Below are 10,927 nucleotides of genomic sequence, written 5' to 3'. Positions count from 1 at the left end.
TTTTTCACACCACTCTCTGTGTGTGTGTGTGTGTGTGTGTATATATATATATATATATATATATATATATATATGTGAAGAGTTCCAATGCAAAAGCCTCTAAAAGCCATCTTGGTTTTTCATGTGTGCGTTTAAAAAAAAAAAAATTTTAATCAATAATAATATAAATGATATAATATAAAATAATATAAAATGATAATATTACTTACAAATAATTACATTCAATTGTATATACAATTTATATAAATATTTAGAATAGATGTAAACAAACTTACAGCTTAAGTCTTTTTTTGTGATACCAAAACCACAAGCTGCAAATGTATGTTTCAATTAACCAAAAAAATAAATAAATTGAGTACAACCAATAACCAGTAAACCCAGAATATTTCTTTAACTAGTATCAAACTAGTACTTGTACCAACTGCTTTTTATGCCATTTGCATCAATTTCATTCGAAAGCTTATCAAGGTTATGATAATCTTTATAAAGCAATATATGCTAGATACGGTGACAACAAACCTTTGCCCCTGGTAGCAGGCCTTGAGTTGGGGCCCTGCGGAAAGACACCAAGGCACTAACACTGAGAGGGAAACCTTGATTAAGCAACGATGGGGTTCGAGTTGGTTTCTTCCCTGAACACTCATCCTGTGCTTCCTCTGGGTGCTTCTCCAGAAAATACAGTTGAAAACAGCGGCAAAGCAGCAGGTTCAGGAACTGGGCCTTCAATTGAGTAAAACCAAGAAATGGAACACAATGAATTCTTACAGTGTTTGAGCAGTTTTTCTCATTTAAGCAAAGCAGTAACTTCTTGGCAATATCACTACTGTAACGTGTAAACCAGAAAACCACATCCTTCATTCTAGAACCGACATATGCAATATTACAATTACAATATGGCGCTTCTTAAACAAAGTGATTAATAACACACCAACCACAAAACCTTTGCTGGGTTTCGTCATGTTAATGCTTACAGCTCGGGCATGTCTGGCTCTGAAGAGGTGGCAATAGAGCTGGGCATCAGAATTGCCAGGATTATGGGAGACAAAGGCAAACTGGGCATCAGACGGACGGGCAGTGGACAGCGAGACTCGACACATGGCGTGAGCCATGAGGAGCGTCTGATGAGATGCATAAAGAGTTCAACCATGTGACATACACAAAGAGAAATGTCAGAAATCTTAAGACAATCTTACCGTTTCATCTTCATCATAAACTTTGACTCCCTTGACAGAGAACCTCAATGAGACTGTTCGCTTACTCTTGCAGCTCTGCAGATACAGAAGTTCACAAATCAGCTACATTACCAGCAAAGTATGATTATTTTCTAAATGTAATCGTCATTCAACTAAATTGAATAAACACTGAACTAAATTAAGCCGAACAGTGACAAGTGTGTTTTCAGAGCTGTTTAACAGCTGAAACTGTATTCGTTTTATAATTGAAGAACTTACTGTTATTTTCTTGTTTATTATTATTATAAAGCTGCTTTAAAACTTTTATTGTTTAAAGCCCTATATAAATAAATATGACTTGACCTTGTATAATAATAGCAAAGTCAGTAAAATGATGAAATACGTGAATGCATGTACATAATTTGTCTACAAAACTAATTGCAAGCACATACGCATATGCATTTAGATCAAAAGACTCTTAAGACCATTAAAAACGTATTTTGTCAAGTGTCCAACCTTTTGCATGGTAAACAAATATGAAAACGCAAACATACTCTTGAGACTCATTTAACTACACAAATTACCTTGAAAGCCTTCAGCTGAGTGTGCAGCTGCTGAATCTGATCATCCAAACAACTGTCATCCACCGGACATGAGCCAATATACTAGACAAATTGAGATTTTACTCAGCAAAAGCAACAAAACTATGTAATCATCCCAATGTGTGGCATGAAACCACAGGCTCAATTTCAAAATCAACTTAGTTTCAATATCAGAGGTACTGTATTTAAACATTTAAGACAATTTCACCTCAGCAGATCTTGTAACAATCCCATGTTCCCTTCCAGCTGTCTCACCCATGTCTCAATCTAAGCCTGGCTTCCTTTGCCTTACTTACTGTTCAAAAAAAGAGGGGCAAAAATAAGATAAGTCAAACAACAGGAATGACACACATTCCTCCAAGATAACGTTACAGGCTGTGCGGCGTTCAGCTTCGAAACGTGCCAAAATGAAAGTAGGCTATGTTTTGAAACACAGCCAAACGGTTTCCACAAAAATCGAAAGAAATGTTTTTTTACATACTGCTTTAATTGTAACGCTTGAGTAACACTACAAGGATCAAGAATGTTGCTGAAATAACTCACAGAAGAAACAAATACAAACTTACAAACATTCGTCCACGCGACTGAACCTGGCGGGGTAGGTCGATTATCCTCCGGGGTTTTTGCAATCCTGACTCACCTTATCCTCTAAATCCCGCCTATCTAGAGCCAGACTGGATTCATCGAAACAATTGAGCTCTCCGCCTCCACCACACAAGGATGAGGCACAGTAATTCGTTTCAGGCATTCAGACTCTTTGAAGTGAATCACAACGATTTTTCCGAGTCCCGTCAGTAGCAATAGATACAATAAATAATGTTGTTAGTGTAGAATATGATTTGTTTGGGCTCCCAAACGCGTATTATGCTGTTCACAACCCGATTCTAAAATATTATTAGATTATTAGCTTTTTATTTAAAATGACCTTTATGTTCACAACGTCCTTGTATACAGATTAGATAGCTAGTAATTCAGTACTTTACAAACGAACGGCCATTTATACCACAAAACGGCATGAATTCGCTTCGACTGAATTGATTTTATTTGCGATTCCGCTCGATTTTGATTCTTTAAAAGAAACCGATTAACTGAAAAGAACGATTCGTTGGCTAATCGAACTTAACCCTAAAACATATATGGTTTTCAACAAAAGTCTGTGGAAAAATGTTTACATCACAGCACTTACATTTTCATGACATTCATAACTTTTTATTTTTAATTTTCTAAGAAATTATATGTTAAGTAATGTAGTAGTTAATGTTCATAATCATCATGAGTCATCATAAAATCGAGAAAATTTGACTTTTATACTGGATACCTGGACATTGTAAAATTTTCTGCAATTCACCCTGTTGAAAAAAGCATATGCTGGTTATGTTTTGAAGCTGGGATGCTGGTTTTAGCTGGACCTTTGCTGGTTTAAGCTGGTCCTTAGATGGTCTTAAACTAGACGGACCAGCACATGACCAGCTTAAACCAGCATCCCAGCTTCAAAACATACCTAACCAGCATATGCTGGTTTTTTCAACACGGTCTGTAAATATACTTGAGATAGGCCTACTGTAAGCTCCAAGACAAGTCAAAGCAAGTCTCCAGACAAGTTGTTGTATGTAAACATTTCAGTGCTTAGTATACTAATTTAAAGCATGCCTTTTGTGCATGTTAGAACAGGAGTAAGAATTTGCTATGGTGAATTTAACATTAATAGAGCCTCGCTCTGATAAGGAGACAAACCTTGTATTTCAGTGCTTGAATCATTTGGTAACAGCTTTTAAAATTGCTGGTTTATCATTAACCTCAACTGAATTATAAACCAAGCCACCAAAACAAAACAATGGCCAAATAATGAAGTACAAATATAGTCACTTTATTAAGGACTACAGAAAAGTATATCAGTTGCATGCATGCAGGGTAAGGTGAGCAATGCTCATAAAATTACATCTAACCCCCCTGATAAACTAACACACAAGTGTATGACCGGGTTAGTAGTGCGTCAAATGTCTTAAACATCTGCTTGGAAAATCTTTTCAACTTATATTCTTCTTCGTAGACTATACAGAACAAAAAGACAGTTGTGGATATGGATGCCAATGTTTCTTTAATGCATCTTAATAAATCCAATTGTGCATTCATTTAGACTGTTCAACTGAAAGTTAGGCATCAATAATCGTTCTTTACTTCGACTTACACGAAAGAACCAACATCAACAAAACGTTCTTGATTACAATAGTAGCTAAAGACCTAAATTCACAAAACATGACCTCCCAAAAAAATGGAACTAAAATTTACAAAGAGAGTTTTCATGAACACTGATGAGAAAGGGGCGACTGAATAACTGAAATGCTTGCCTCTACAGAAAGACTGACTACAGGAACTTTAAATAATTGATTTTTTCTTGATACACAAGCGAGAACAGCTCCTTCTAGATGTTCTCATAACGGTGACCTGAATGAGCATCTTAACAAACAGTAGCATTTCTATGCTATACCTTTACCTGTAATTTAAGAATATTGAACATAAAATGCCTGTATTTGAATGGCAGAATAACTCTGAAGAGGTCCTATATTCATCAGAGGCCCCAAGACGAGGAGAACATGGAAGTTTAATCAAAAATAAGAGGAGAAAATAGCCAGCACTGTAGTCTACGGAGTTACGGTTGATCTTTTCAGTCGTCAGCAAGCGCGGGATTCATTTCCGGGCTCGTAGTGACTTGCGGGCGGCAGGTTTAGCCTTCACAGCTGATTCAGTTGCCTCCTTCTTAGCTGCCTTGGGCGACGGCCGTTTGGACCCCCTGCTTGTCATCTTTTTGGCTACTGGTGTTTTAGGTTTACTGGTCGGGGCAGCTTTCTTGACTGGTGTGGCTTTAACAGGCTCTGGTGCCTTTCTAGATGCAGCTTTGCTCGCAGATGCTGGTTTCTTGGCTGGTGGAGGGGCTTTTTTGGCCGATGCAACTGATCTCTTTGAAGCAGGAGGTTTTCTGCTGACTGTTTTAGACCTTTTATTTGGACGAGCCTTAGACGCAGATGTCCGGTTTGCACGCTGGGTCCTGTGGACAAGCAGAAAGCATGCAAAGACACAGTCTAAACCAAAAGTCTCTATGATATTCTGAACTGTAGAATTTGTACAGTTTGCGGTTTTTTCACCCCTTTTTATCATCCATCCGCAAGGTTTATTATGCAGGGTTTCAAATCTCTAGAGCTGAGAATGATCACAAAGATAATATATCACACTGATACTGTTTATGTGATGTACTTCACCTCTTTCTTCGCGGAGGCTCATCCTCATCGGATTCCTCCTCTTCAGATTCTTGCTCTGACTCTTCTTCGGATTCTTCATCAGAATCATCACCTCTCTTGCGTTTAAGCTTCTGTTCCTCCTGTTTAAGTTTTTCCATCATTTCTGGAAACAGAACCGCTGGGCTGCAGGAGGAGTAATAGAACATTTGTTAATTTCAAGTTCTCACCTTTATCACACTTCTGACAAAACGGACAAACATCAAAAATTACCTCAAAAAAAAAAAAACCTTGGTTTCACCAAGTTCCCTCTAAAACAATGCAATTTATGTTGTGGCTGAATTGTTAAGAGTTAAAGGGATAGTTCACCCAAACCCAGAAGACGTGGTCTCAAAATGGTTTTGGACCACACTGGCATCCACTTTATGGACAAAAACAGCTGAAACATACTTCAAAATATCTTCATTTATATTCCACAGAACAAATAAAGTCACTAAGCTTTGAAATGACATGAAAGTGAGTAAATGATGATAAAATGTTTATTTTTGGGTGAACTATTCCTTTATTATCTTTATTTCAATTCCCAAAAACAATTTTTAACAATTTTAGTTTTAGTTAACAGTAATAAACTGGCTTACGGTGAGCTGAACTTACCTCGGGTAATACGGATAGCTTAGCTGGTATGACCCACTGAGTCCATGGCCAGAAATCTGCTCCATCCATCCCATCATTTTACACTTCTGCAAGGTTCGCTTCAGGTTTGACACTAGCCATAAGAGAGAAAACATTCACAAAGATGCTGCATAACACATTCATTTGCAACAAGTACAGGGAGATATAAATGTGATCCTGGACCACAAAACCAGTCATAAGGGTAAATTTTTTGAAATTGAGATTTATACAACCATTTGAAAATCTGGAATCTGAAGGTGCAAAAAAATCGAAATATTGAGAAAATCGCCTTTATAGTTGTCCAAATGAAGTTCTTAGCAATGCATATTACTAGTTTCTATATATTTACAGTAGGAAATTTACAAAATATCTTCATGGAACATGATCTTTACTTAATATCCTAATGATTTTTGGCATAAAAGAAAAATCGATTATTTTGACCCATATAATGTATTGTTGGCTATTGCTACAAATATACCCGTGTGACTTATGACTGGTTTTGTGCTACAGGGTCACAAATGGTGGCTGTAATATAAACAAGGACCGATCAAGACAACTATTTATGTAACAACGTTCTTGTGAACAACAATTAACAATTAGAAGCAACCGCAAAACAAAGGCAAACTTGATTCAGTCCTCAGAGAGAAAACTCTCCCTAGGCTGCGATGAGTGAGGAGTTAGTGTACCGTACCGACAAAATAGTTGTTCTGCTCCTTCTGTCTCTCCATCAGGAATTTGCGCAGTATGGTGATGCTGCAGGTCTTGGGCTCATTCATGGCTGTGATGGCGGCCACTATGGCATCTTCCAGCAGTCCGCCACCCATAAGCACTTTATTCCCAGCCTTCTTCAACTGTCAAATGCAAATGCAGATTCTCATCAAACCTGCTTTTAGGTGCTGAGCGATGCAGAAGGGTAACTAACCTGGAATGTTCCAGAAGCTCCCTTGCCAGTGATCTGCTCCAAGTAGCCCTTTTCAACAGATTTTTGCAGGCAGTTCTTCAACACTTCAGGCCTTAAGAGAGATTTACAGAACAACCCAAATTTTACAATCTTTCAGGCAAAATGTACATACACAATTTAAATTTGTAACTAACTAATCATGACAAAATCTGGTATGTACTATGTACCATATGCAAACGTTTTGCATGCACAAAGTAATACTTTTATTCAGCAAGGATGCATTAAATGAATCAAAAATGTTTGTAATATTTCACAATATTAGTGTCTTACTGTATCAAATAATTGCAGCCTTGGTGAACATAAGAGACATCTTTCAAAAACATTAACAATTCGTACATATCCCAGACTTCTGAATTATAGTAGTTTATCACCAATCTTCCCAATGTTAAGTAAATACTTCTAGTGCTGTCAAACGATTAATCGTGATTAAAAGTTATTGTTTACATATGTATGTGTATAGTGTTTATTTAATATGTATATATAAATACACACAAATAAATGTATATATTTCAGAAAAATATGTTGTTTATATATTAAATATATTTATATATCATATAAATTATATGAATATAAATATATACATGTAAATATTTACAAGATATATCCTGTATGTGTGTATTCATATATACATAACTATACACAGAACACACACATATATTATGTAAACAAAAACTTTTATTTTGTATGCGATTAATCGCGATTAATCGTTTGACAGCACTAGTTCAAACTGTAGTCTAGTTATAGGACGTTGCCCTAAAAACAAGTCAATAATGACCTGCTATCCACGTTGAGTTGTGGGAAGTGTTGCTCCAGGTACTTCTTGATCAAGATGTAGGACGCCTCCTTGGGTTCACAGAGGCGGGTGATGATCAGAGGCAGAGATTCTCCCAGTGTCTCTTTCGTCCCGACAGACCCAGCATGCTTCTGCACAACATGACATCGACAAAATTTGTTAAAAATGATGACCACCAAAAAAGTACTCAACCTCGTGGATCTCAGCAATAACAGCAATGCAGACAACAAACAAATGACGTTTGGATACCTTCCCAATGGCGAAACTTCCAGAGAAGCCTTTGCCTTTCAGCTGTGGGTGAAGACAACAAGACAAAGTTTTCTTTTGACTTAGTCTGCATATAAAATGAGAAATATCCACATATTGAATTGCAAATCACCTGTTTGACAGTGCCCTTCTCCACCATTCGCTTCATTGTCCTCTTGTAGAGGTTTTTGGTCTTTTTGTCCATTTCCACAGATGGATATTTCTTCATGACATATTTCACAATGGTGATCGTAGAGGCACCACTCCGCTCTTTGCAACTCTGTAGGTAGAGAGTAAAGATGTACATATGAGATGGCAATTTTTTGATTCTTAGATTCTAAGATTTTCAGCACATCGTCCTGAAACCACTGAATGGGTTTTTGGTCAAATGCTTGAAATAAGGTCTATGGTTAACACAAGCTAAAAATACATTCACATTTTATTCTAAAACATAAAATACTACTGTAATACCCCACTCACAATTTTTTCAGCTTTAACGTCTCATTAAAAAAGCTAAATGGGACTACAGAGGTTATCGGGCACATTAACTGTCATTATGCCGAACAGGTAAACGCATCTACTTCAACTAAAAAGTGTATTTTTTAAATAAAGATCAAGGAGTTCTCAAAAGTGTAATGATGGTGATGTTGAAGTCATGTGAACGTGGTGTAGTTTTTTTAATAGCCTATGTTTAACTTTTGACTTCTGGCGATTGCATTTAAGCTTCAAACTTCCTAAAAGTTGTGTTCATTTGTGAAGATCATCATGATTAACAAAACATGTAATAATCACAATCTTTTGTTGTTCGCAGAGCTTATTTTCTGCAATAATCCAAAAGCCAAATGAAATAATCCTATTGGGGTTTTGTTGAAGGAACCAGGCTGTTGATAACTTCCACATTGGCCTACAAAACACGTCATCACTGCAGTACTTTATACTGGTGTACAGATTTGACTGATTAGTGAGTAAAAACCTACTTAGTCAAATTCTCTCGAAATGCTAATGGAACCGTTAAATTCTGAACCAGACCTCAATTGCTTCTATGATGATTCCTTCAACTTTGGGCTGGGAAAGAGAGGTTGAAGCCAGTTTGTTGGCGGAAATGGTCGCCCAGGCAGGAATCTTCTTTTTCACCTTTTTCCCTTTATCATCTTCCTTGTCACTGCACCATTTGAGCGAAACAAATGCATAACATGCTTACTAAGCCATTTTTATTCAATAAACAAGTGGAGATCACCAAACGCTTAAAAAATGCATTTCTTCAAAAGCCAGACTTACATTTTGGCTACAACTTCCTTGACTTTTTTCTTCTTGCTCTTCCCTTGATCAGCTGCCGCTTCTTCAGATTTCTCACCCTCATTGGGCGTTTCTCCTTCATCTTTGGACTGGTCCTCACCATCAGCGGTCGCTTCCTCCTCTTCACCTTCTTTCTTTTCCTCCGTGGTTTCAGGTTCTGCGGGTGCCGAATCTTTCTCTTTTACCTTCTCCTTCTCACCTACAGGTGCAGACCTTTCGGCAGGAGCATCTGTGGAATCGAAAACAATGAGATGCATTAACAAATAACACCACTTGTGCTTTATTTTAGAAACCCTCCTAAAGCCATATGATTTCAGGAAAGAATTTCAGAGGCTAGTTCCCTGTACTCCAGTATTATTTCAGTGTATAATGACAGAATTACACAGGTTAATGACAGGTTCCACATTTATTTGTGGGAGAATGACTCTTTATGTGACCTGTGTGCGCCAGGTAAGGGGCAATACATACCTCCCTCAGAGGCATTTGCAGGGGGTACATCCTCTTTGAGTGGGGCTGCAGCTGATCGGCGAATGGGCATGATTCTAACCTGCCAATAAATAAAGACTTTATGAATATATATATATATATAATTTAATTCATTTCGAACATGTTGTATGCATCTAAGCTGGGAATGCAACAGAAACATTGAAACATGTTGCATTGTTTATTACGTTACAATGCATTGCACTGTGGAGCCTGCAGATTTTTTAGTTAGTGCAATGTTTTGGACACCTGAAATGAACGCCTATGACCTCTGGCCAGCAAAGGGAAGCTCGTGCATAGAAAAACACGTCGACAAAAACGCGCTGGACATAAAGGCCCAGCAAATTAACTAAAAAGGAGCAACAATCACATTGTTTATCTGCTCCACATATAACGTTAGTCTTTATTGATATTTGCAGCGAATAGCGTGCATAAAGTCACACCTGCACACGTTTTTACCAGTGCACAGGAACTGAATTGCACGTTAACCCCAATATAATCGAAAATGGCCATTTTGTCCTGTACAGTAATGGCGCTGCGTTAGGCTGAAAATGGTAAATGCACGAGACTGCAGAGTCAAAAGATTTAATGAAACATACGCGCCTGCAGAACATATAAACGATTCTGTAAACTGAGGATGCAAAATTTCAGAATGAGCTTTTTAAGGCATACCTTGATTTACGTTACTGGATTATCAGTTGAAAGAAACACTCCCTTCCTTTTTGGAATTCTCTGTTTACGTGCCCCTCCCCCTCCTGCTTACGCATAGCGACGTACGTGTGCACGCACGCGCTCGGGTGCCATGCCCAGGTCTTCAGCGAAATTACTTCTTGCGCTTAAACACTGTTACTAAGTTAAGACATTAAAGAATGACTTGTTTATATAACATTTGCTTAAGGCTTTTGTCTCATTCTGTGGGATTATTAAGGGGATTATTTATTTAAATTATATTTCTATTTATTTAGGCTATATATTAATAAAAACAACAAAACAATAAAAATGTTCAAAATAATATTTTCAAAATAAAAATATCTTTCCTGTTTGGCTTGTTTATTCGTTATTCGCGAATTAAATCATGTATATGTCAACACAAGATGGCAGTATTGCCACTTGATGCATAGAATTAAACTTCCTATTTCTATGATCTATCATCCAGAGATATGTCTTCGTTGAACTCTCTTCACACCTAGTACTTCTTAGACACTTTAAAAAAAACTATAAAATAAACGTATTAAAAGTATGATAATATAAGTTTTTTAGATCAATTTTGTTTTTGAACACCTGGGAAAGCCTACCATGTGAATATTACGTTGCAGCTATAACTATTTTGAATCACTTTTTTAAATAAAAGCTTTTAATTTATATTTAATCTATGCTTTGAATTACAAATTGTTTGAAAAGAGGTGCTTAATCTTCAAAAATAGCATTTATTCTCTTCAGAAGGTTCAACTTTATAAGCTATTTGTCAT

The 10,927-nt window shown here is 37.0% G+C and overlaps 2 protein-coding genes across 2 annotated transcripts in view; both read right to left on the bottom strand.

The window, feature by feature from the left end:
* LOC107580363 (SH2 domain-containing protein 5-like) overlaps positions 1-2,475 on the bottom strand; it is a 6,064-nt gene extending 3,589 nt beyond the window's left edge. Inside the window, exons 1-6 of the mRNA XM_016266111.1 lie at positions 2,341-2,475; positions 1,983-2,069; positions 1,757-1,837; positions 1,194-1,268; positions 972-1,118; positions 520-720 (exon numbers count right to left, since the gene is read on the bottom strand). Coding sequence (XP_016121597.1) covers positions 520-720; positions 972-1,118; positions 1,194-1,268; positions 1,757-1,837; positions 1,983-2,033 — 555 coding nt within the window. The 5' untranslated portion in view covers positions 2,034-2,069; positions 2,341-2,475. The remainder of the gene's footprint in view (positions 1-519; positions 721-971; positions 1,119-1,193; positions 1,269-1,756; positions 1,838-1,982; positions 2,070-2,340) is intronic.
* A 1,409-nt stretch (positions 2,476-3,884) lies between these two features.
* LOC107579967 (heterochromatin protein 1-binding protein 3-like) lies at positions 3,885-10,224 on the bottom strand. The gene is made up of 12 exons (XM_016265768.1): positions 10,131-10,224; positions 9,444-9,522; positions 8,958-9,204; positions 8,709-8,841; positions 7,813-7,959; positions 7,683-7,724; positions 7,416-7,564; positions 6,602-6,692; positions 6,371-6,530; positions 5,662-5,773; positions 5,032-5,193; positions 3,885-4,820 (listed from the first exon to the last, which is right to left on the bottom strand). The coding sequence occupies exons 2-12, from the start codon at positions 9,511-9,513 to the stop codon at positions 4,463-4,465; spliced, it is 1,671 nt and encodes a 556-aa protein (XP_016121254.1). The 5' UTR covers positions 9,514-9,522; positions 10,131-10,224; the 3' UTR covers positions 3,885-4,462.
* Between the last annotated feature and the right edge of the window lie 703 nt (positions 10,225-10,927).

The sequence above is a fragment of the Sinocyclocheilus grahami genome, unplaced genomic scaffold (assembly GCF_001515645.1).
Source record: "Sinocyclocheilus grahami isolate Dianchi unplaced genomic scaffold, SAMN03320097.WGS_v1.1 scaffold3.1, whole genome shotgun sequence".
Classification (NCBI taxonomy): Eukaryota; Metazoa; Chordata; class Actinopteri; order Cypriniformes; family Cyprinidae; genus Sinocyclocheilus; species Sinocyclocheilus grahami.
The sequence above is the reverse complement of the archived record's forward strand: the minus strand, read 5'-3'. Positions and strand labels throughout refer to the sequence as shown.

Coding starts and splice junctions, on each gene's coding strand:
- LOC107579967 (XM_016265768.1), bottom strand. CDS start 9,513: ATGCCCATTCGCCGATCAGCTGCAGCCCCACTCAAAGAGGATGTACCC. Junction 8,842..8,957: donor AAGGAAGTTGTAGCCAAAAT/GTAAGTCTGGCT, acceptor CAAATGGTGCAG/TGACAAGGAAGATGATAAAG. Junction 7,725..7,812: donor AGAAGGGCACTGTCAAACAG/GTGATTTGCAAT, acceptor CTTCACCCACAG/CTGAAAGGCAAAGGCTTCTC.